This window comes from Castor canadensis, chromosome 7, assembly GCF_047511655.1.
Source record: "Castor canadensis chromosome 7, mCasCan1.hap1v2, whole genome shotgun sequence".
Taxonomy (NCBI): Eukaryota; Metazoa; Chordata; class Mammalia; order Rodentia; family Castoridae; genus Castor; species Castor canadensis.
Genome location: NC_133392.1, coordinates 121,650,181 through 121,675,969, shown reverse-complemented (window position 1 = coordinate 121,675,969; position 25,789 = coordinate 121,650,181). Strand labels below are relative to the sequence as shown.

At 43.3% G+C, this 25,789-nt stretch overlaps 1 protein-coding gene across 2 annotated transcripts in view; it reads right to left on the bottom strand.

Annotated features, from left to right (window-relative positions):
* Positions 1 to 25,686, bottom strand: part of Orc1 (origin recognition complex subunit 1) — a 45,623-nt gene extending 19,937 nt beyond the window's left edge. The window contains exons 1-6 of one of the 2 annotated variants that reach the window (XM_074080131.1): positions 25,483 to 25,686; positions 10,223 to 10,322; positions 9,529 to 9,656; positions 7,637 to 7,815; positions 6,128 to 6,446; positions 1,013 to 1,382 (exon numbers count right to left, since the gene is read on the bottom strand). In XM_074080131.1, coding sequence (XP_073936232.1) covers positions 1,013 to 1,382; positions 6,128 to 6,446; positions 7,637 to 7,815; positions 9,529 to 9,656; positions 10,223 to 10,317 — 1,091 coding nt within the window. In that variant the 5' untranslated portion in view covers positions 10,318 to 10,322; positions 25,483 to 25,686. The remainder of the gene's footprint in view (positions 1 to 1,012; positions 1,383 to 6,127; positions 6,447 to 7,636; positions 7,816 to 9,528; positions 9,657 to 10,222; positions 10,323 to 25,482) is intronic. The other variant, XM_074080132.1, reaches the window with a different exon arrangement.
* Positions 25,687 to 25,789: the final 103 nt, after the last annotated feature.

Genomic DNA, 25,789 nt, shown 5'->3' with positions numbered 1-25,789 from the left:
CTTGACTCAAACCAGAGCTCAGAGTTTGCCTAAAACTTCTCATTTAAATCAGATTATTACCTTCCCGACTATAGAACATAATATACTAATCCCAGGCACTTTTGTGTCTTTTTAAAAAATTTCTAATCCATCCATGAATTTACTTTCCACCCAGGTTCAATGTTAGCAGAAATGCAGATATATATATATACTCAATATAAAACCTTTCTTGAGCAATCCATTATGGGCCAGGCATTGGAAATTTCTACTTAGGAAATACTGAAATGTGTAATTTCTAGCTTGTCACATTTTATTTACACAGCTCATTATCAACAAATATTATGTAGTGTCAAATGACTAAATTTATTCTAGGTGTATCATCTTTTATTGTATTTGAGAATGGCTTCCAATTATACCAACAAACTGATTTTAAAAGTGATTGTTAAAGATGGATGTGGTGACACTTGCCTGTAATCCCAGTTACTCGACTGACCGCTGAGGCAGGAAGCTCCAAATTTGAGGCCAGCTTATGCTACATAGTGAGTTCAAGGTCAGTCTAATCAATTTAGTGAAACTGTCTCAAAAAAAGGGGGGACAGGGAGCCTGGAGATGTGGCTCAATGATAGAGTGGTTATCTAGCATGCTCAAGTCCTAGTTCGATCCCGGCACCACAAAAAAAAAAAAAAAAAGTCACAATGTGGCAAAGAGCCACAACTAATGAAATCCAGGACCTTGAAGAAATGCAGGTTTAGGAAATATTCTTCTATAGCCAACAGTCTCCAAGTGAAGAACTATTTAAGAACTATCCAAGAACATTTCAAAATATAGATTCCTGGGGCCAATGCTTAGTGGTGAGTTAACTAGGTATGGGAAGGGGCTCAGAAATCTGTATTTAGAAAAGTTCTCCCGTGATTCTGTGAGTCCCATTTGTGCCTCACTGCTCTTTTTCTTTTAACTAAAAGCCATTCACTCATTTCACATTTTATGAAGGATCTCAATTTGCTTTGTGCAACAGGGTAATATCCCTAGTTACCTCTTTCTGATACACTCTGGTTTCAGAATCACAGCAGGCATCCCTGAGGGCTTCTGGTCTCCCCTGGTAGGGATAAATGAATTGCCTTCAATAATCTCCATGGTTTTCACAACTGAGACTCGGGTTCTCAGGGTCATGTGACGTTCAGATGAAGACTTTTTGTCATCCTTGGCACAAAAGAGTCGAACTTCTCCAGTTTTCTCTGAGGCTTTCATTGTTGGAGATGAGGCTTTGATTCCATCCAGCTGAGCCCTCTTGGAAGGTGAAGTAGTCTCAGGGAACACTGCTTTTCGTTTAGTCCTTTCTGAAGAATCTAAGGAGGCACACAAAGTCTGCTGGGATAGTCTAGTGTTAGGTGTCCTGGGAAAACCTAAGACAGGAGACATCACAGACAAGGTGGAAATATACCGTGCAGTAGAGATCCCATTCTCATCAGAACTACATTTGTTTACTGAAGTCATAAGGAAGACATATATTTTAAATTATCCCATTCTTTCATCCTCCAGCTCTAATCATTTTCTGACTTCCAAAATTTCATGAGCGATTAATTTTCCTACTTGGAACCTCAAGAGACTTTTATTATTGTATGAAATTTATTCTTTTTAATTTTTTGATGTAGCAGATAGAATTCAAGGCCTTAAGCATGCTAAGCATGTGTTCTACCACTAAGCTGCATCCCCAGCTCCTGTAAGTCAGCTTTTATGAATAAAGGTTCAGCAGCTGAGTTTCCCTGAAGCAATCTATCAGAAACAACAGTTCTCAACCAGAGATGATACTGCCAGCCTCCCATCAATTCAATGGCATTTGAGAAATTTATGCTTGTGACTCTGCTGAGTGACACTGGGCCCAGATAGACTGTGTCTTGCCAATAGAGAGAAAAGGGATTCTAGAGGGAAATCATTACAACATTTGGATATTTTCTACCTTCACCAGGACTATGGGCACCAAGAACCCCAGCATTTCAACTCATGGGCATAGTTGATTTAATTAAAAAGGCAAAGCAGGGGTCTGGCACAGTGGTACAGGCCTATAATCCCAGCTCCTTGGGAGAACAGAAATTGGGAGGATCATGGTTTGAGGCCAGTGAGGCAAAAAGCCTAAGTGCCTATTTGAAAAACCCTAAAAGCAAAAAAGGGATCATGGCATGGCTCATGTGATAGAGCACCTCAAGGCCCTGAGTTCAAACATGATTACCACAAAAGAAAAGAAAGAAAAAGAAAAAAGAACAGCATGTACCAAGTACTAAAGTACTAGAATAAAAAAAAAGTTGAATGAGACTCAACCCTGACCCTCATTCAAAAACTACTTTGCTCTAACTGAGGAAATGACAAGCACAAACATCTACAATATGAGGCAAAGTAAGTCCTCCAAAGCACCTAAGACTAATAAAAACAGCTTTTGAGATAGGCCTTGAGAGAAAGTAAAACAGAGGTGAAAAAGAAAGGAGAGGGGACATGTGAGGAGAACATAGAAAAAATGGCAATAAGTCAGGAAAACTGACCACAAGGAAGATCTACTGAATCATGCACAAGGTGTGTAGGACAAGAGCAGGCAGGGCCCGAAAAGCTACCACTTTGGTGGCTTTATTCACAATCATCCAAAACTAGAAACAGCCCAGATGTCCTTATACTGGGAATGGGTAAACTGTGGTAAATCCATACAATGGAGTATTACTCCACAATAAAAACGGAACAAATTACAACATTTGACAACATGGATGACTTCAAATCTATGATGGTAGGTGAAAGGAATCAGACTCAAAAGGCCATAGACTGTGATTTCAGCTATTTGGCATTCTAGAAAAGACAAAGAGACCACAAACACATCCTTGGGAACCAGGAGCCAAGAGAGGGAAAGGCTGGTTGATTATGAGGGGGCACGAACACATTTTGGAGAGAACACATTCTACATCTTTGTTATAATGGTAATTACACAAATCTAATGCATTTGTTAAGACTCGGAACTATAGGTTGAGCATCTCCCATCTGAAAACTAAAAATACAAAAATGCTACAAATTCTGAAATTTTTTGAGTACTGACATGAAATTACCAGGTTGTAGGCAAAATACAGGCATACTACAATTATATAAAATTATCTTCAGGCTAGATGAATGAGGTGTATATGAAACATAAGTAAATTTTGTGTTTGGATTTGGTCTTGTCCTCAAAATGTCTCATCATGCATATGCAAATACTCTAAAGTCCAAAAAATCACTTTTGATTCAAAGCATTTCAGGTAAAGGTATTTAACCTGTATATAGAAAGGGTAATTTTATAGTATATAAATTATACCTCAATAAGCCTGACTCTAAAATGTTATATAAGATTAGATCTTAATGTCTTTTAACATGAAACTAAAATTATTCAATTTTTTGGTAGGCAGGAGGATAACTTATGTCTAGATAAATATAAACACATCCCAACATCCTGGCCTCCCTCATACCTCAATCATTTCCTACCTTTCTGTCAAAATAATTCATTCAAAAGATTCACAATATCCTCCTTCTACTATGTAACCATATCAAGTCTAAATTTCTTGCCCCATCTTTCAAAATCCTGCAGTAATCAGTAGTCATAAAATACTGCAGGAATTTCTGAAGGTGGTATTATGATTTAATAGTTCTCCATTTTTCAAGTATTTTATATATTTTTATTCAGCTTGTAAAACACATACTGCATTAAGGAGCTATCAAGAGCACAAACAATTTGAACCTGAAGAACTTGGCACATACACAAAAATTCAAAGGATTAATCAAATATAATAGGGTGGGGCTGAGCTCTCACAACAGGCATACATAAACTGTCAGATTCACTGTGAGGACAAAAAGCAAGTCAGAAAAGAATGCATCTATCCTACTGGGTTAGTGTAGTATCCTACTGGTTAACTAAGAATGAAAAATAAAAACAAATGCATGTTCATATTCAGGTATACATGTACGAATATACATATGTCCCCTGATAAATCGTATAAAAGTAATAATTTACCTATGGAAGGCCTCTAAGGAGGTAAAGCTTCTCTGAGTACAGTGTTTTAAATAGCTCTGACACTAATCTTAAAGTTAATGTTTCATCTGTTTAAAATACTAAAACGATGGGGTGAAAAAAATCCCTAAAATTAAATACAAACAGAAATGAAAGAAACAAACTATATCACCAATAATGATTTTCAAAACAAAGAATATTCATCAAAGTAACTTCTTTCACTTTGTGGAACATATTTTAAAGGGATAAAGAACCACAAATAAATTTTGAACTTTAGTTGGTGAGTTTATTACTGATAAAGGCTGGCATAGCAATTATAGGATTACTTTTTATCTATCAGGATTGCTGCTGGGAATAAGGATTCTTCCTGAAGTAGAACAGAGATATAATTGTGGAATATGGAAAGGACTCTGTGGTTCAGGTAAGAAATATCAGTATGAATAAGAGTTTTAAATGGTTGTTTCCTAGCTTTTCCACTGAGGCTCCAGAAGCAATGTTACTTTAAGAAACAGCTATTTCCAGGGCTCAATCACTAATCTCTAGGGAACTGTGCATCAAAACCACAATGCTGAGACAACATGGATGAATCTAGAGGTCAATGCGCTAAATGAAATAAATAAGCCAGGCACAGAAGACACATCTTCTCACTTGTGTGTGTACTCACAGAGGCAGAATATAGAATCATGGGTATCAACAGTTAGGGGATATGAGGAGTAGTGGAATGGGGAGTTCTCAAAGTTCCAGCTAGACAGAGGAATAATACTTGAGATCTACTGCATGGCAATAACTATAGTCAACGTATATTTCAAAGTAATTAAGAGCAAACGAATGAGGTGATAAGAAATGTCAATTAGCTTGATTAATCATTCATATTGTATGTAATTTTAAAAATCACATTTTAGTCCATTAATATGATTTATGAATTTAAAATAATTTTAATTTTTTCAAAAAAGAAAACCACCTCACCACAATGAGCTACCACTTCTTATGAATTACAATGGCTACTATTAAAAAATTATAAACATTGATAAGGACATAGAGAAACTGGAATCCTAGCACATGGCTGTTGGGAAAATGACACAGCCACTATGGGAAGCAGTATGGCAGTTCTCTAAAAATGAAAAAGAGGACAGAGGGTGTGGCTCAAGTGGTAGAGTGCCTGCATAGAAAGAGTGAGGTGTCAAGTTCAAACCCCAGTATCACCACCCCCAAAAAGGGAGTTAAAAAAATGAAAAATAGAATTATCATAGGATCCAGCAATCCTATTTCTGGGCACATATCCCGAAGAACCGCAAGAAAGATCTCCAAGAAACATTTGTTATTCCCATGTTCACGAGAGCATCGTTGCAATAAGGTAAAGTATCCATAGACAGGTGAATGGATAAGCAAAATGTTCCATATACATACAGTGGAATATTATTCAGCCTTAAAAAGAAGGAAATTCTGACACATGCTACAACATAGATGAGCCTTGAGAGTATTATGGCAAGTGAAGTAAACCAGAAGGACAAATGCTCTATGATTCCATTCACAGGGACTGCCTAGAGTAGTCAAATTCATGAAGATGTAAAAGAAATGGTGGTTTCCAGGAACTGAAGAATGGGGGAAGGGAGAGATTTATGGCTTAAGGGATCCAGAGTTCCACAACAATGTGCATGCGTGTTCTTAATGCCATCTTAAGAAGATAAAATTTGGCAGGCACAATGGCTCATGCCTATACTCTCAGCTACTTGCCAGGCAGAAATCAAGAGGAAAAAGTTAGCAAGACCCCAATCTCAATAAAATACCTGGTGTGGTAGCATGTGCCTACTATCCCAGCCATGCCTGCCAGAGGCCATAGGTAGGAGGATCATGGTCCAGGATGACTTGGGCAAAAATTAAGACCCTATCTGAAAAATAGCAAAAGCAAAATGGATTGGGGATATGGCTCCAGTGGTAGAGTGCCTGCCTTGCAAATACAAAGCCTTGAGCTCAAACTTTAGTACCACCAAAATAAATAAGATAAAAAATGATAAAACTCATGTGATGCATTTAAACATGCATCCAATCAATACTTAGCCTATTGCTGCACTAACTCAATACTGTATTCCTTTAGCTCCAGTATTGTCCACTGCAACCTATTCCATAACTTACCACCAAGCTCCAGCCTTTTCCTGGCATTGGGGGTGACAGGGTGGGCAGGCGTTTGGTGAGATTTGGAAGCAGAGTGACTTGATTCAATCCTTTTAACCACATGTTTTGCTGTGGTCAAAGAAGGACTTTCTACTTTCATAGTCTTGGCTTCCACGGGTTTCTGGTACTTGGGGCTGCCTTTTTGTAGTTTCTGCAATTCTGCAAATAGTTCTGGAGACAGTGGTTTGAACTTCTTTTCATTCCAGGATAGTTTCACAAACAATGTCTCCTCATGTTTCAGATCCACAGGGAACACTTCTTCTGGGGCTAAAGCCACTACCTGTACTTAGGAAATATAGATGAATAGGAAGATGAAGACTAATGAGCCAAGGAAGACACATCACAGCTATGATTAAAACCCATTTAAGTATATGGAATGTCACCTTTCATATAAAAAGAGGCATACTGATAAAGAAACTGAGTATTTACTCACTTGATCACTAATAACTTTGAAGGATGTCAATGAAATATAGAGTAAATTATTCCTTTCATTTCATTTTTTTAAAAATGCTTACTGGCTTCACCTCTTAATTCCTACTATCATCTTTGTTCAAGTACCTATCATCTCACTCCCAGATTATTTCTAGACATTCCCTAGCTGATAGCCACACCCTATGTTGCTTTCTTTTCCAGTCTATTCTATTTACCAAGGCCAAATTTTCCCACAAAAACTTCTCTAAACATGCTCCTCTGCTCCACAGTTAATAGTGAGATGTCATAAACTAACTTTTCAATGCATTCTAAAATCTGACTCTACCTCGGCTCAGTGTTCCACAAGTGGCCTTGCACCACTTTCGGACAATACTGCTCATTTCCACCAATGTGCTCTGCCTACACATCGCCTTTCCCTTTGTTCTTTCAAATCTATACAGCCTGCTGCTTCAACTTCTAAATCTTCCTTACCTTTGTCCAAAGTCTCCCAAACTCTTAAACCAACACTTAATCACCATACGGTCAAATTTCCCATTACAATCTAATCCCCCTTTAGGGGCCTGAGCATTTCCAGGAATAAACTGTGTATTTAGTCTCCAAATCAGTGTCCCGCTTCAGCCTACAAACTAGCAGCTCATCAGCTTCTGAATTATTATAAAATCTCCTAACAAAATTTGCAACTAGCAGTCTGTACTGAGTTACTCAGGGTGAAGTCCTCATTTCACAAAGCGTATTCGATCTCACAACATTTTATGCCTGCCACAGTCACAGCTAAATATCATTTCCCACCGCTTATTCCTGCTTATCCCTCAAGTCATAATCCAATGTCACCTCCTCTAGGAGGCTTCCAACACATGCTAAGTGTTCTCAATAAATATTTGTTGAGATGAGGGAGGCAAACAAGCAGAGAAGATAATAGAAAAAAAAATTCATTCCCAATGGGGCAAATTAGAAGCAGTAATATTTCTAAGCCATGCAATTTAGGAGGCGGGTAGAAGTCAGTTTCGAAACAGAACCTAGGAAAAAGTCACCACCTACCCTGACAGGACCAATGATGGTTTCGGCACTAATGTTGCTATTGCAGGCAGGGTAGTCATACCAGAATATCTCCTGTGCAGCAGGCTTTCGGCCCAACAAATGCTGTTTAGAGATAGGGACTTCACAGAATCGAACAAACCACTGTACTCGAGCACGCTTCTTGAAATGAGGTTTAGAATCTAGAAGGATAAGAGGAAGGTTAAATAAAATGCAAGTGCATTTTACTGAGCATTTCCTGTGCACTAGACACAGTGGTAAGTCTTCAGTATGTATTATTCTTTAAACCTCATAATAACTTTAAAAGGCAGGTAGTATGGCTCCCTACTTGTAACATCAAAAATATCAAGTTTCAAAGATCTTAAATAATTTGTCAAAGGTGAGGATCAAGCAGCAGCAATCTGACTCCACCCCACAACCACCCTCTTCACATGTTCCTCTCTCTAATGATGGATTGTTCCTCTTTCTAATGATGGAGAAATCAATGTAGGAAGGAATTCAAAAGCGATTTATTCCAATCACAGCATTTAAATCATCAGTAAAGAAGTTTTGCAAGTTAATGATTATAAAGAAGGCATCAAACAGTAGGTAAAAAAATACTAGCAAAAACTCAAGCAGCAATCTGGCAAATACAGGCTTGCAATCTTCAGTTTTATTTTTATAATACACCGTCACTTTACACCAGCATTAAGTCCAAGTGAAGGACACACTCAACAGTACCATTATCACCATCTTCATTTCTTAACTCTCCAAAGAGGAACCAAAGCCATCCAATGGAGAACTGCACAAGGCCTCTTAAATCCATAAACAAAGCCCCATATATCTGCTGTTGTCCTCCACCTAGTGGATGAGGTTACTCTCCATAGTTGTCAAATGTCCCTCCTATCTGTGTGTCATAAAACATCTTTATTTACTCACTCTAGCCAGTCCCTCCTCTTAGACATAGGAACTGCCATAAGACTATCTAACTTATGACATTCCTCTCCTATGTCCCTCAGGGGAGGCAGTTTTGTGTTGTTTCTAATTGCTCTCTTTCTTCTTAATTCTTCCCTTGGAGCTCTGCCCCATTTCCAAATTCCTGAGTGCTCTCTTGTTTTGCAAAGGGCTATGGAGCGTCCCAGTGCTCAGCACATTAGGAGAGGCTGTGGGTAGTAGGAGCTTGTGAGCTCTGGGCAGAGACACTCCCTTTGGTTGCTCTGGCCTAGCACTTACTGATCTCTAGGAAATATCACCTATTTTTCCAGTCAGAGGCTTTCTTTTTTCTTTTTGACAGGGTCTTACTATGTAACCCATGCTGGCATTAAACCCTGATCCTCATTACTTGGCTCCTGAATGTTAGGATTACAGGCATGCCCTGCCATGCCTGGTTCTTTTAGCTTTTTTAACCCTATCTATAATCCCTTTGGGTAAAACACCAAAAGTGTTTTTGTTTTCCTGACTGAACACCAACTGATATACCTTCCTAATCCAATTTATATCCTCCCTTGTAAAGAAATTACACTTGCAAAATTTATTACTAACTTCATCAGGTCAAAATTAAAAAACACATGTCTATCATTACCACAAATCACCTAATTTTTTTCCTTCTCCCTTCTTCCCAAACTCATCCTTTCTCTCTATCCCCCAAATTCTGTCTTAATGGCCATTCTCATCCACTCCTAAAAATAATGGAAAAGATAAATTGTTGAGCCCTCCAATTCTATTTTACTCAACACTGCTATGTGACTGAAGAAATTTCTAGATGGAAGAGGGAACAGCTAGTGCTTATGTGACCTACTTCATAGTCTTGGACCCTCTGCACACACCTGTGAACAGAGGACACAGCAGTCTCCCCTCACGCCCGTTTCCTAAACATTCCTAGTAAGAAATGGTTCTAATTCCAGCCCCAAACTCACCGTCTTCAAACAACTCAAGCAATTTAGCAACATAGGGTTTTTCATCATTATCACCTTCTATCAACACAAACTGTCCAACCTTGACGTGAATCTCAGTAGAACAACTTTTTACTTTCACACACATTTCTCTAGGAAGTAACACAAAAACATGTTAGGAAATCTCTTAGGGTGGAAAAGCCCTTTAGATCCTCTGGATACAAAGTGTTCTTGAACCAGAAATTCCCCTAAACAGTTTTTCTCTGCCAGCCAAATCTCCTTTCAATGTACCAAGTTATATGTAAAAGCAGACAAAATGTCTGAAAGATGAATTATTTCAGCATGAATTATTAATCTGGTGGCCTTATTATTTGTTATTCAGAACAAAAAAAGGCTTTCCTATTAAAATTGAAGTAGGAAGGACATAGTACAACATGTCCCATTTTGATATCATGAAGTTACACTGAACTCACTTTAAGTACATATGGTGTTATTGTACACTATCAAATTTTACTCACCCACCACAACTTAGCCCATCACTACTGTTTATGCTACCATCTTCATGCAACACATAAACCCCTCCTCACAATCAATGTATATGGAACTAACTGTCCTTCAGTTCTCAATCCATAGTAACTAAAACAGTCTGGAATAAGTTATTAATAGTTTAACTTGAGAAACTATGTTCCCAACCCCACCAAAGGGCCTCATCACTCACTTGTAGGTTTGATAGTGAAGTTTTCGGTCGAGCAATGGCCTGCCAACCCATGAGTAAGTTTGTCTGGTCTTTTGCCTTGTGGGGTAGGATACCATGGCTCCTGTGAAAAAAGTCCTCACTCAGTTTCTCTGGCAATGCTCTAATGGATTATAGGACACAGTCAGTCTCTTCCTGTTCAGCCTTTTGTTTCCTACTCTTCCTCACTCTCATACATTTGAAACTCAGGTGATATTTTCCTTGAGAAAAAAAGTCAAGCTTGATGAAGACTGAACACAGGCAATTCAGTATCATCTATGTACATCCTGTACTATGCCTTATTTCATCTCACCTAGGGAAACAAGAAGGTCAATACATAAGAAAATAAACTATAAATGCTTAGAAGTACTTACTAGGAACAAGGCACAATAGATGTGCAACATTTGACAAAGTGAGATGTCATCACATCAGTTTTAATACAGATAGGAGTAAAATACAAATGCAGTAAAGGACAACTAATAATACAAACATCTTAGCAGAATCATTGGAAGTTAGAGAACAAAGTCCATGGCTGTTAAATAAGGAAGGGCTTTTTTGTTTTTTGGTTTTTTTGGCAGCATTGGGATTTGAACTCACGCTTGCTAGGCAGGTGTTCTACAACTTGAGCAATTTCGCCAGTCCTTTTTGGTGATGGGTTTTTGAGATAGGGGCTCAGGAACTATTTGCCTGGGGCTAGCTTCAGACCGGATCATCCTGATCTCTGCCTCCTGAGTAGCGAGGATTATAGGCATGAGCCAGTGGAGCTCAGCTTTACAAGCATTTTTAAGGCCCCAAAGTGGTGCACCATTCCTGGAGGCACCAGGTTGATGAGTAGAGTGGACAGAGAAAGCTCCTATTCCATCTCCCTGCTCCAAAAATCTACTTAATACATTGTTCTCTGTCAGGTATTAAACCAATAAGAACCTATAAAGGGGGCAGGGGGGAGAAATGACCCAAGCAGCGTATAAAAAAAAAGAACCTATAAAAAGCTCAGAGTCCCTTTTTTTTGGCAGCACTGGGGTTTGAACTCAGAGCCTCATGCTTGATAGGCAGATGATCTTGAGACACTCGGCAGTATGGCTTCTTAATGGGAATTACTGAGTTAAATACTGAACAATTAGTAGACACTGATAAGATGTACTGAAATTAGGAGTTCCAAAGGATGGAGACAAAAGCATGCAAGCAGCATTTGGGGGAATGTCCATGGGTTTTATCAACTGTCATTCCTCTCACAGGGAAAAAAAAATAAAACTACCATGAGCCCATGGCAACTTTCTGTAAATCTAGCTACTTGGGAGACCAGGAAGATCACAGTTCAAAGCCAGCTGGGGAAAATTTGAGACCCCCATCTCCAAAATAACCACAGAAAATGGCCTGGGGATGTGGTTCAAGAGGTAGGATGCCTGCTTTGCAAGTGTGAAGCCCTGAGCTCAAATCCTAGTCCCACCAAAAAAAAAGGAAAAAAAAAAACATGTGACTAACCTGTACTGCTCTGACAATTGAAGGGGTATTTTTCTTTGCACCTGGCAGGTCCACACATTAGTAGTGAGTAGCTGGATACTCACTTGTTTCATGAGAATAGATTCAATTACAGCACATGGAGAAAAAGACATTTTTAGTGACAAAAACAGGAATATGACTGAAAGTCCTTTTTACAAAGGATTTGAACACTGCAATCTGTTAGTCCTAACAATTCCAATCCATTATCTTAAATGTAAGTAACATAAAAAACACTAAGTCTTCCCTCTGAATCTCCTACTTTTCTTATGAAGCTAAAATATGGCAAAACTGGGGTTTAAAAAAAAAATCCAGCTGAAAAAATTACTCTGAATTACTTGATAGGGAGACCAATAATTTCAGCCTATGTTGAAAACAGAATTAAAATAGCATTATCAACATTCAAATTAAACAATCTGTTCACTGGCATTCTGTCCTACATTATATTTGGGAATCATTTGACCCCTAAAATTTTCTTCTTTTGAAATAGTAAACTTTCAAGAAATAGCAAAAAGACATTGAATTATTAGTAAATAAACTGCTCACAAAAATGCATGATTGGAGCTGGAGGTGTGGCTTAAGCATAGTACCTATCCCAAAAGCAGGAAGCCTTGAGTTCAAACCCCAGACTCCTCAAAAACAAACCATGGTTGCCTTATGTACATCTAGACTGCAATTCACAAAGTCACTACTAAAATCAATCTAATTTTAATGAAGTACAGGGTAGATATGAACAAAGACCAAAGAAATGGATAAGAGAAGACAAATGAAAGACTTGCTCAAGTAAAAGATAAATCTTTTCGCAAAAATTAAATAGAAGTCCTTGAATCTAAACAAAAGTTTAAGGAAATACCTAATACCAACTTACCTTCAATATGTTCCTTTCAATAGATGATGTAACACGGAACTGTCAAGTAAACTTGGAACTTTCTGCCTTTTCCACAATGAAGTCTGGCAAAATATACTACTGAACTACAAAGAAAAGATTCAAGCACACTACAGTACTCAACAATTTTCCTCATATAAAAAAATGGGGGTATCACTGAATGCTTGATAGCAAATTAGCATCTCCCAGCAAAACTTCTGTAATTCTTGAATGATCTAACTGTAAAATAAATGGCCTAGTTTGTCATTTTGACTATGACATTTGATTTTACTTGCAGAATAACCTCATTTTTTCAAAACAAAAACTAGCATAGGGAAGGACTCTTTCAATACCTAGAAGATACTCAAGTAAACCAGAGGGCATTAAAAGCCATGCTCTCACTTCCTTTAAATGCAGAGTATATTTTAACTTGCAGACATTTAAAAAACAAGTCAAGATAAAAACTTTAAATTCCTTTTTTGAGAGACCAACGGGCCATGCTCGATGAAACCAGAAAAATGTGGCAAAGGGCTGAGAAGGCAGTTACCAGAACCTAACTTTCTCTTCCACTGTTCCGTGCCTGGCTTTCCAAAATTCAAACAGATCAAGGTCTTTAGTGCTCTCAGACTTAGGCAGCTGCTGTTCACTTTTCTGCATTTTTGCAGGGATTGCTCAGGTCTCAGCTCCTATGAAACTCCTTCAGAGGGGCCTCACTGTATAATCAGTGGAAAAGTTACCTAGCCCCCAGGACCATGTCCCATTATATTACTATATAATACTACGTATTTATTTATTTATACTTATATACAAAGACTGTTACATTACTTTTCCATTTATTGTGCTTCCCACATAAGAATGTTAACTTTCAAAGAGAAGGGACCTTGATATTTTGTCTTTGTCTGTCATAACTGCATCTGAATTTCTAGGTCAGAATGAATGAACTGGTTTTAAAAATCATTAGGAGAATACTAAGTATGGTGAGGATACAGAATAGTCAGAACTCTCATACACTGCCCAAGGGTATATAAATTGGTATTGTTAGGACCCCCGAGAGACAGAGAGCCACGCGTGAATGCAATCAACAAAGCAGAGTTTATTGGGCTGGCTAGCCAGGGTCGAGCTCCCACATGGACACGCAGGACCGGTTAGGAAAACACGACCCTGAGCCTCTTTAGGGGAGATCTTATATAGACCACTACCTGCTGTTACAGCAAAAGCCCACGCGGCACATAGCCAATGATTTTGTAACACCACATACATTTCCAGCCTATCCATTTAAGAGTACGTGTACTTCCTAGCCTATAGAGTAAAAGGTCAGCATTTGCGCGCATATTTACGTTATCAACATTGAGCAAGCAGGCAGAGCACATCTTGCACGTACATCCCGTCATCTTTCGCAACCTGCTCACATTCCTCACATTCTATATGCCCGAGCCGAGCCCTGCTGCTCTGCTTATCTTATCTACAGGGGGCATTTGGTACTGGTTTTTCCAACAGGGGGGTGGGGGTCCGCTGAGACATCCTATTCCTTTTATTCCCCCCTTTTCTTATGGCCTAAATTGAGGAATCATTCTCAAGGGGATGAAGAGCCTGATATTGTTGGCGGAGGACCAGAAGTTGGATAGTATTAATTCGACTTTTGACAAAGGTCATAAGTCGGTTTAGAATCCAGGGTCCTATGGTAACAAGTAATAGGAGGATTATTATTGGCCCTGCCAGTGTAGATAGGAGGGTAGCTAACCATGGGGACTGGTTAAACCAAGACTCGAACCAGCTTTCCCCGGCCTCTTTTTCTCGTCTTCTTTGTTCTAGGCTTTTTTGAAGTTTAGACATGGAGTCACGAACAACTCCGGTATGGTCGGCGTAAAAACAACATTCTTCCCCTAGAGCAACACATAGTCCCCCCTTTTGGAGGAACAACAAGTCCAGACCTCGTCGGTTTTGAAGTACTTCCTCAGACAGAGAAGTAAGGGATTTTTCTAGGTGGCTAATGGAGGTTTCTATTCTCTCTATATCTTCATCTATGGCTGCGCGCAGCGAAGACATCCCTTTATGCTGGGTGGCCAAGGAGGCTATGCCGGTTCCTGCCCCCACTAACCCTCGGCTGAGTAGGGTAGCAATAGTTAGTGTGGAAAGAGGTTCTCTCTTTTTTCTTTTTTCAACCATTTTTGTATTCCAGTATGAATATAGACTCTCCTCCGAATGATAGAGGATGCGGGGCAGCACAGCCACTATGACACAGAATTCTTTAGAGCTGTTAAACACCTTAGTTGACAGGCAAGGGGTGAGTCCGGACCGTGAGCATAGCCACCACCCCTCGTCCTTTGGAACTATCCAGTTAATAGTGCTGCCCCAGGTTTGATTGGCTTTAATAACAGTACATAAGTCTTGTCTACCCCTTGGCACCTTTCCTAAGCAGGTTCCTTGGCCACTTACCTGTTGTATGGTCAGACCTCTTTTACGGTTTCCCCAGGAACATTGGGTGGGGTTTTCACTAGTTGAGCTATTATAGGTGACATTTAGCCCTATTGCCTCATAGAATGGGGGCCTCACATTATAGCACAGCCAGCAGGAGGTAGTCATGCTAGGGTTGGTGTAGTTTAACGTCAGGAATGCAGCATCTACCAGGTCCCAGAGGGGGTCTTTGGACCTGGTCATGAGACTGGGCCTCACCAGGGGAGGGCTGGTTCCTGATGGTCTTGGAGTTGTGACATTAGCCTGGGCTAAGGTTGAGGGAAGGTGGTAAGCTGTGGAAGGTCGGGGAGGTGGCTTTACATAGGGCGGCCTAAGTACCTTATTAGGGCCTACTACTGTGGACAGTGGCCCCGTGGGCTCAATTTTCAATCTGACTACTATGGTCGAGCCAGCGTGTCTACCATATTTATAAAATACAATTCCCCATATCCTTCCTTGCATCCATCCTGAGGTGTCCTTTTTGCCAGCTTCAGTGAAAGTGACCTTGATTCTATCTAGATCTGTGGGCCAGCAACCGCGGTTGAAAATCGGAAGGCTTAGCCCCCCCCCCCATCTGCTTCCCCATGGTGTTCCCCCCGGTGCCCCATTTACAAATGCAAATGTGAGCAGGTCTGGTTTTGATACTCCCCATTTCCATTCACCATCGTTGGATGTGACACATGCCCACGACTTACAGAAAGAGTATTGTATCCCCCCGCAGTCTTTGCTCTTTTTGTGGCCCGGGCAAGCATAAAAACCATAGCGTCGAGCTGAGTCCGGGGCAGTGGCCCTGTAGGCAGGATTGATGTCTCTGAAGCAGAATTGTAGTTCCGGCCACCAAGTTCCCAATGGGGCAGTATAAGTAGTCTCATTGAGGGTGGTATGTGTCTCCCCATCAGTGAGTATCCAGGTTTGTTTATAAGGCTGGTGAGGGTTGGTTTCGGCAAAGCTCCTGCTCTCGGCAATGAGCAGGATCAGGAAGATCATCCAATTCATCCGTGGTGGCTCCTGAAGACTCTGCATGTTTTTGGGGCCGCAAGAGCTTCAGCTTTAACGGGTTGTCTGGGTGCCGCCGTACAGTCCACTCTTTAGCCCCTTCTTGTTTTTGATGATTGGCTTGACGCACGTGGGAGTAATGGATCCAAGGTCCGATGCCGTCAACCTTGAGGGCGGTAGGGGTAGTAAACAGTACAACATAAGGTCCTTTCCATCTAGGCTCTAGGGTTTTGGACTGATGCCTTTTAACCCATACCGTATCACCCGGGACTATGCCATGTTCCGTGTTCGGGGTCCTCTCAGCAGTATGGTACGCTTGAATTAGAGGCCATATTTGTCACTGTACTTTAACTAGAGCCTGTAGCATAATCAGATAATGTGGGGCCAGATCACCTAGTCTCGGGCTTAAGGTCCTTTGAATGATGGGGGGTGGAGCCCCATACAGGATTTCAAAGGGGGTTAGCCCATGGACATAAGGGGAGTTCCGGACCCGGAAGATGGCTAAGGGAAGGAGTGTCACCCAATCACCGCCAGTCTCCAGGGCCAATTTGGCTAAAGTCTCCTTTAGTGTCCTATTCATCCTTTCCACTTGCCCTGAGCTCTGGGGGTTGTATTCACAATGTAACTTCCAATTGGCCCCCATAGCCTGGGCTAGTCCCTGCAGGACTTTACTAACGAAAGCTGGACCGTTATCTGACCCAATTGCTTCGGGCACCCCGTACCTGGGTATGATTTCCTCTAGTAAGGCGTTAGCTACTACCTGACTCGTCTCGCTCTTTGTAGGAAAAGCCTCCACCCAGCCCAAAAAGGTATCTATGAATACCAGCAAATATTTGTACCCAAATTTTCCTGGTTTTACCTCAGTAAAATCCACTTCCCAACTTCTTCCCGGAGCCCTCCCCTGTTCCCGAGTACCTGTATGGTGCCCCTCCCTTCGTCCTGGTTTCATGACTGTGCAGCTGGCACAATCTTCCACAATGTGACGGACTGCCACGGTCTGGTTCGGAAATCGGAGCTGCGCAGATGTCAACAGGTCTAGCAATTTTCTCCGCCCCAAATGGGTGGACTTATGTAAGTTAGCCAACAGGAATCGTCCGAGTTTTTCGGGCAGAATTAACTTGCCTTCCAAGTCGCTTCTCCATCCGTCTTCCCCTTCTCTAATGGGGGAGTGGGCTCTCATCCAGGTGAAATCCTCCATGGAGTATTCTGGTCGGGGCGGGGGGGGGGGGTAGCGAAGGGAGCTCTGGGACAGGCACGTCTACAGCCGCGACCATGGAAGGACTCACCATTGCTGCTCTCTTTGCTTCTTGATCTGTTCTGTTGTTACCGACAGCTTCCAGCGTCTTGGCAGACTGGTGGCCTGGGACATACATCACTGCCACTGCCTTCGGTTTTTCCACTGCCATTAATAGACACTGGACCTCGGCCAGGTTCTTTAGATTTTTCCCTTCTGCTGTGCGGAATCCTCTTTCGCGATTGATGGTCCCGTGGACATGGATGGTACCGAAAGCATAGCGACTATCGGTGTAGATACTGACTCGCTTTCCTTTTGCCCTCTCCAGGGCCTCTGCCAAGGCAATTAATTCCGCTTTCTGGGCTGAGGTTCCGGGTAGACGGGCACTGCTCCATACCGTATTTCCTTCTTGGTCGACTACAGCTGCCCCTGCCCTTCGGGCTCCATCTTGGACAAAGCTGCTTCCATCCGTGTACCAGTTTAATTTGCAGCCGGACAGGGGGGTATCCTTTAGGTCAGCCCGTACCTGTGTAACTTCGGAGAGGAATTCTTTGCAGTCATGGACAGGTGTCTGTAGTTCCGGGTTAGGCAACAGGGTGGCAGGGTTCAGGGTTACGGGATCTGTGAATGTGATCCGAGGGGAATCCAACAAGAGCCCCTGGTAATGAGTGAGCCTGGTATTCGTCATCCATTTCCCCGGGGGTTGTTTAAGGATTCCCTCCACCGGGTGAGGGGCTGTGACCCAGAGGGCCTGTCCAAAGGTTAATTTATCGGCTTCTCTCACTAGCATGGTGATGGCCGCTATGATACAAAGGCAGGGGGGCCATCCTGCCGCTACTGCGTCTAATTTCTTGGAAAGGTATGCCACCAGCCTCTTCCAAGGACCTAGTTGTTGCGTCAAGACTCCTTTGGCTACCCCCTTGTTTTCATCTACAAATAGAGTGAATGGTCTTGTAGGATCTGGCAGGGCTAAGGCAGGGGCCTGTAAAAGCGCGTCCTTTAGCTAGTCAAAGGCCTGTTGTTCTTTCTCCCCCCATCTCCAATCCGGAGCCTCTTTGGTGGCCTCATATAGGGGTCTGGCTATCTCCGCAAATCCCGGGATCCAGAGTCTACAGAATCCTGCAGAGCCCAGGAACTCTCTTACTCCCCTAGTGGATGTGGGGGATGGGATAGCCAAAATAGTCTGTTTCATGGCATCAGTCAGCCACCTTGCCCCATCTGCGATCCGATAACCCAGATATGTCACTGACCTTTTACAGATGTGGGTTTTCTTGGCACTCGCCCGATATCCCAGCTCACCTAATTCCATTAGCAGGTGTTCAGTAGCCTTGTTGCATTCCTCTCGGGTTTCTGCCGCTAACAGTAAATCATCAACATACTGTAATAGAGTGACTCGCGGGTGGCTCCGGCGAAAGGGTTCCAGGTCCTGGCTCAGGGCCTCGTTAAACAGGGTGGGAGAGTTTTTAAATCCTTGCGGCAGTCTGGTCCAAGTGAGCTGTCCGGATTGGCCCCCATCCTCTTGCCATTCGAAAGCAAATAGCAGCTGGCTGATTTCTGACAATGGAATGCTGAAGAAGGCATCTTTCAAGTCAAGGGTTGTATACCATACTTGTGAGGATGGTAGGTGACTGAGCAAGGTACAGGGATTCGGCACGATGGGATGAATGTCCTCTACCCGCTCATTTACCTTTCGCAGGTCTTGCACAGGCCTATAGTCCTTGCTTCCTGGCTTTTGGACGGGGAGCAGAGGTGTATTCCAGGCAGACCAACAAGGCCGCAGTATTCCTTCCTTTAATAGCCTGCGGATATGAGGGGCTATGCCTCTTCGAGCCTCCTCAGGCATAGGATACTGTTTCACCCGAATGGGAAAGAGCGGAAGCCTTCAATTGTATAACTACGGGAGGGAGGTGCTTGGCGAGCCCAATTCCCGCAGTCTCTGACCAGGCCTTGGGGAACCTTTTTAGCCATTGGGCTATGTCCCCTTCTGGCTCCTGTCGGTCCTCAAACAGCCGATACTCGTCAGCCAATGATAGGGTCAGGACGTGTATCGGGCTCCCCTCCTGATCAGTCACAATTATTCCATCTGGTTCAAAATAGATACTGGCCCCTACTTTGGTGAGTAAGTCCCGTCCGAGCAGGGGAGCGGGGCTCTCAGGGACGACCAGGAAGGAGTGTGTGACCTGATGTTTTCCTAAATCTACCTTTCTTTTGGTAGTCCATGAACATAACTGCGTACCGGTGGCCCCCTGAACGACACTTGTTCGTTCCTTGTTCAAAGGTCCATGTGCCTTGTTTAAGATTGAATACTGGGCGCCGGTATCCACCATGAATCCCATTGGCTTCCCCTCCACATGTACTGTTACCCAAGACTCGGGGAGGGGGTCCGAGCCCCGTCTCCTTCAGTCCTCTTCTCCGGCTAGGAGGACTCTGGCCTGCTCTACTGCTCGTTCCCTTTCCCTGTTATCCCCCGGTCTCCTTCCAAACCCTCTTCTTCCCTTTAACTTAGGGCACTCTCTTTTCCAGTGCCCAGTCTCCTTACAGTAAAAACAGTGTTCCTTTTCAGGGGTCCGGGCGTGGCTCCCTCCCCTGGGTTTGTCCCGGACACCCGCTAGGAAAATACGGGCCATTTCTCTTTGTTGCTTTCGGTTCTCCTTAGCCTGGAACTCCCTGTCCTCCTTTCTCAATTTCTCCTGTACCTCCCTGTCTTCCTTTCTCCGCCTTTCCTCCCTTTCTTCTGGAGTTTCCCTGGCAGTAAAGACCTTCTCTGCTAATTGTAGCATTTCCCTAATGGTCATTTCCCCTAAGTTTTCCTGTTTATTGAGTTTTCTCCTAATGTCTGGAGCTGCCTGATTAATGAATGAGCGTACCACAGCAGACTGGTGGAGCTCCACCTCACGGTCAATAGGGGTGTACTGATGGTATGCCTCATAGAGGCGCTCTAAGAAACCAGCCAGGCTTTCGTTTTCCCCTTGGACGACTGCTTTTACTTTTGCAAAGTTGGTGGGCCTTCTAGCGGCCGCTCGGAGACCGGCCATAAGAGTCTGGCGGTAGATTCAGAGACGCTCCCTACCTTCTGCGGTCCCAAAATCCCAATCAGGGCGGCGTAGAGGGAAGGCCTCGTCTATGGCCGGTTGGAGAGTTGTGGGTCTCCCATTATCCCCCAAAACGTTCTTCCTTGCTTCATTGAGGATGCGCTCTCGTTCCTCCGTCGTAAAAAGAGTATTGAGCAGCTGATGACAGTCATCCCAAGTGGGACGGTGTGTATGCATGATGGACTCCAGGAGATCTATGAGACACTTGGGGTCTTCCGAAAAGGGTGGGTTCTGCGTCCTCCAGTTATATAGATCACTGGAGGAGAAGGGCCAGTACTGAAACTGTTGTCCCGCTCCCGGTCTCCCTTGGCCTACCATCCGGACTGGAAGTGTAGGGACAGTTTCTTCCCCCTGTGTTGATGAGGAGGGCCCGTCTTCCCCCTCCCTTTCCCGGATCCCTCAGGGGCGAAGTCTTCGACCCATTCCTCCTCCTGCTGCCAGCCCTGTTGAGGAGGATGAGGAAATTTCCTCCTCCGGGGCACTGGCTTGGCCAGGGGGAGTCACGTATGGAGGCGGCCGATCTTCCTCTGCCCCTGCGAGGGATGGGTAAAGGGGGGAACTCTCTGGTAAGACCGGAGATGGTAAGGGAGGTGCCCTATTCTGAGGACCGGTCAGGGTGGAAAGAGGAAGTTTCTCCTCCTCCTTTATGACCGAGGCGGGCGTGACTGGGGTTTTAGCCCCGGGAGCCGAACTGAAGGGGTGAGTCAGAAAAGCTGTTAACCAAGGGGGGGGGGGGGTTCCTCGCCAGATCCTCCCAAACCAAAATGTAAGGGACTTGGTCTGGATGGTCTTGATTGCCTGGCCGAAAAATGACTGCTTTAACCTTAGTGATCAGGTCTAGGGAGAGGAAACCTTGAATGGGCCATCCAACTCCGAAGGTGGGCCACTCTGCAGAACAAAAGGTGTCGAACTTACCCTTCTTGATGACCAGACCCGCATTTAAGGTTAACTTCTGAAAAGTGAGAAAGGATCAGAGACTTTGGGGTTGTTTGTCCCTGTCCCATTGTGGAAGGAGAATCAAACACCAAGAGAGATAGAGCAAAAAGGGTAAAGGCAACAATAATTCCACATACACACAACACTCTCCAGCACTCGCTCGGACCGGTCCTTCTCTCACACTGGTGCACACCCCATTCAACCTCCTCACCGTCCAACTTGGATATCAGGCCGAAAGGCGTCCACTTGACGGGTGGTCGGTCAACTAGCTCAATTAGTACTTCAACTGGCGCCAGGGTTCCTAAAATGCTCGAGCCCAAATGAGAGGAAAGCCTCTCCCAATAGGACCCTGTGGTCCTCCTAGCGAGATTCCCAGAATGAATCTCCCTGGGGATTGGCTGAATCCCTGCCGCGGCCCAAATGGAACACTCAAGTTCCTCCAAATGAGGGTCTTGGATCCCCTCCCAACGCCTAGGACTTGGGATCGCACCTGCTTTCTCGCAGGCAAGTTCTGTCTCTCGAGAAAATAGAATCTCGCTGGGGCCTCCAAATGTTAGGACCCCCGAGAGACAGAGAGCCACGCGTGAATGCAATCAACAAAGCAGAGTTTATTGGGCTGGCTAGCCAGGGTCGAGCTCCCACATGGACACGCAGGACCGGTTAGGAAAACACGACCCTGAGCCTCTTTAGGGGAGATCTTATATAGACCACTACCTGCTGTTACAGCAAAAGCCCACGCGGCACATAGCCAATGATTTTGTAACACCACATACATTTCCAGCCTATCCATTTAAGAGTACGTGTACTTCCTAGCCTATAGAGTAAAAGGTCAGCATTTGCGCGTATTTACGTTATCAACATTGAGCAAGTAGGCAGAGCACATCTTGCACGTACATCCCGTCATCTTTCGCAACCTGCTCACATTCCTCACATTCTATATGCCCGAGCCGAGCCCTGCTGCTCTGCTTATCTTATCTACAGGGGGCATTTGGTACTGGTTTCTCCAACAGGGGGGTGGGGGTCCACTGAGACATCCTATTCCTTTCAGTATAAGCACTTTGGAACACTGAAGAAACTTGCCACTAACAAATTCTGAACATACATGTACCTTATGACCCAGCAATTCCATTAGAAATATATACAAACAAGCAAAAGACATGAACCAGAATATTCATATTGTTACCGGAAAAAGTGGTCCGGAAAATTACCTTGGTTCTTGTGTCCGGAAGGAGAATTCAAACAAGACACAAAGATTTAGTAGAAGTAACAGTAAAATTTATTAGGAGAGGAACAGGGAGTTGAAAAGAGAGAAGCATTTCATGTTCCCCATGCAGGAAATGGGAGCAAAAACCCAAAATGGTGGTCCCCAACTCCTAGTTTTATATTGGAGAGTTGAGGGAAACACACATGGCTGAAGATAATGGGTGGTTGGCTGAGACGGCTGACAAAAAAAAGGAGTGGTCACCCTCCCAAATCACACCCACAACCCACCCAAGTCAGAGACAATAGGTGTACTTTAGAACTTCCCTTTCCTAGGCATGATTATTTCTCCACCCATCCAAGGATCCTCTTTATCTCCCAGTTCTTGTAACTTTAGCATCTAAAAAATGGGAGGGGGCTAGCTGTTTTGGAATCTCCTTGTTTCAATGTTAAAGTCTGGTCCTTTAAATATTTATTAAAATAATATAATTTCCCTGTCTCATCTTATGGGCATGGCTTATGTCTAACTGCTACCTATCAATATCAGCACAACAGAGGAATGGAATTACCCAGCTTCATTTTTGCACTGTTGTGGTTTGGATCTAAAATATCCTCCAAAGGCCATGTGCTAAAGCCTTGGTTGCCAACTGATGCCACCACATTAGGCCTCACCTCAAGCCCAAAGTGACAGGCCAAGTGACCATGGACTGAAACGTCTGAAACCATGAGCCAAAATAAATCTTTCCTCTTTAAAAGTTGTTATCTCAGGTATTTTGTCACAGCAAAACAGTTAACTAACAATGTGGGGAAATCTCACAAAATGATATCAAACTAAAGAAATTACATACCAAAAGTATAACAAGCCTAGATCTACTATGATTTCCTTCTGCTGCCTTGTCAGGACTCCTGATTATAATTTTTTGAACTTTAAATTGAAGTATAACATACATACAGAAAAGTGCATAAATGATAAATACACAGTTTAATGACTTTTTTGCTCTTTCTTACCCTTCACCCAACATTTCACTTTATCCACCATTCAATACAGAGATTTCCCAAGAAGAATGGTGAATGAACTTGCAGGCCTGACTTGGCCTAATGAAGAATTTGGTTTCTAAGAGACACCCAGTACAGGGTCTTGATGTCAGATACCAGACATCTGGAATATGCACACTACACAGTCTAGGAGCCACACCCAAGAACAACAGATAAAGGAGTTCAAATAAAAATGAAAGCAAATATGTGAGCTAGTATGACAGAAGGTTGAGGCAAAACTCTTCACACATTTAGCTCATTTAATTCTTACAAATAATCCTAGAACAATGCTTAAGTGTTAAGTAGGTGCTCAATGATAAATATTTGTTAAGTGAAATTCTATACAGGATGGCACAAGCTTAAGTAAAACCCTAAATAGCCAGGTGCCAATGACTATGCTCTTAACTATCAGTGTGAACAAAAGGAAGCCATGTTGGAACTGGACCCCTTCCCCTTTAAAGGTAACTTATTGAAAACTCTCCAGACGGCCCAAAAGGAATGACCAGTGAGGGTCAGAGACTCACTGAGGATAATCCCATCCAGTGACCTCCCTGGGGCTTCAGTTCTCTTGCTGGGGACCCCCTCCACAGGGCTACTTGTCCACAATAAACCCTACTGGTGTATAAGCCTATCCATTCCACGCACTGGTTCTCTCATTTCTAACATTAACTATTTCACCTTTCAACACACTGTGGTAAACTGCATAATGTTATTACATCTGAGAGAGCTTGCTTCTGATGGCTTATTACAGTAAGTCAGGCTTCCCAGCCACTAAATAAGGGGTCCACTTCCTTACCCCAAAAATGGAGATAATATAATCTTCCTTGTAGTCAGCCAATATTATTCATTAAGTATCTATTGTGTGCCAGACACTATTCTAGGATTATAAAATATTAACTGAGGGGGAAAAAAGGTAAATCCACTCCCACACTCCTTTGCATTCACTTGTAAAGGTCAGTGGTTTTACTTCTTAAATGTAACTTGACATTAGAATTGTCAATTCACACAAAAAGCTGCGTTCAATTTTAGGGAACTCACAAACCCTCTAAAAGCCCACATGTTGCCCTTTATCACAGTTAAAAACTGATACAGAAGGCGGACACCAGGAGGATCGCGGTTCCAAGCCAGCACAGGCAAATAGTTCGCGAGACCCTATCTCGAAAAAACCCCAGCACGAAAAAGGGCTGCTGGAGGGGCTTAAGGTGTAGGCCCTGATTTCAAACCACAGTACAGAAAGAAAAAAGAAAAAACACCCTGATAGAGACTTGGTAAATCATGCCCTCATTGCAAACTCTAGGCCCTAACAGCAGAAAAGAGGGTATTCCTATTTTACGAATAACTAGACTCAAACCTAAACACTGCAGTTTCACAGGTAGTAGACCAGAATAAGAATCTCGAATCTTATTGTCTCGACAGAAGGCCCTTGTATTCTGGGTTGGACCAGAGGAAGTAGAAAGGGCGCCACTGGACTTCTCTTCTGTAAAGGTGGATGGAAGCCCAGCAGTTAAGAAGAGCTCGTCTGAAGAAAAGAAGCCCTGGCACGCTTAGTCACAAAAAGTGACCTAGACAAGTCTCTCTTTTGGAGCAATTGCTACACATGTAAAACGAATTAACAGCATCCGCTCCGCAGGAAAAGGATGCAAGAGGTTCTCAAAGGCAAAGAAGATGGAAGGAAAGGCTAAGACCATTGGCTGAGGGTCTCAGGACGCTGAGTGCACGCTTCTCTGCCGTGGGCTTCCGGCTTCCCCTGAAGCAGCTCAGTCTCTGGCAGAGCAGTAAGTCTTTTAGGAAACGGGAGGTGGAAAAGAGGACCTCTCCTATCAGGCTTAGAGCAGTGCCTGCCACTTAAAAGGCGCGTGGTGCATGTCAGTTGCATGAATCAATGAGTACGTCTATACAGAACGTTCTCTTTGGCCCCGCGGGCCGCCGCACTCACCGGGCGCCAAAGTTTCCTTAGGCTGTCCGTAAGCCTCGGGTTCCACCGCCACCGCTTCGGGAGCTCCAGGGATTGCAGAAACTCTAACTTGCTCCAGTTGGACCCCCTTAGCAGCTACCAGCCACGCGCAGCAGACACTGTTACTGCCAGTCTAAGAATCCAAAGAAGGTGGAGAAAAGAAAATTTCGCGCCAAATGGCGTGGCCCCGCCCCCAGGCTGCTTCCGCATTGCGTCACGAGCAAGTCCGCCCCGCCCATCAAGGAACGTATGACGTACTTCCGCCAGCGTTAGGCAGCCATCATTGTTT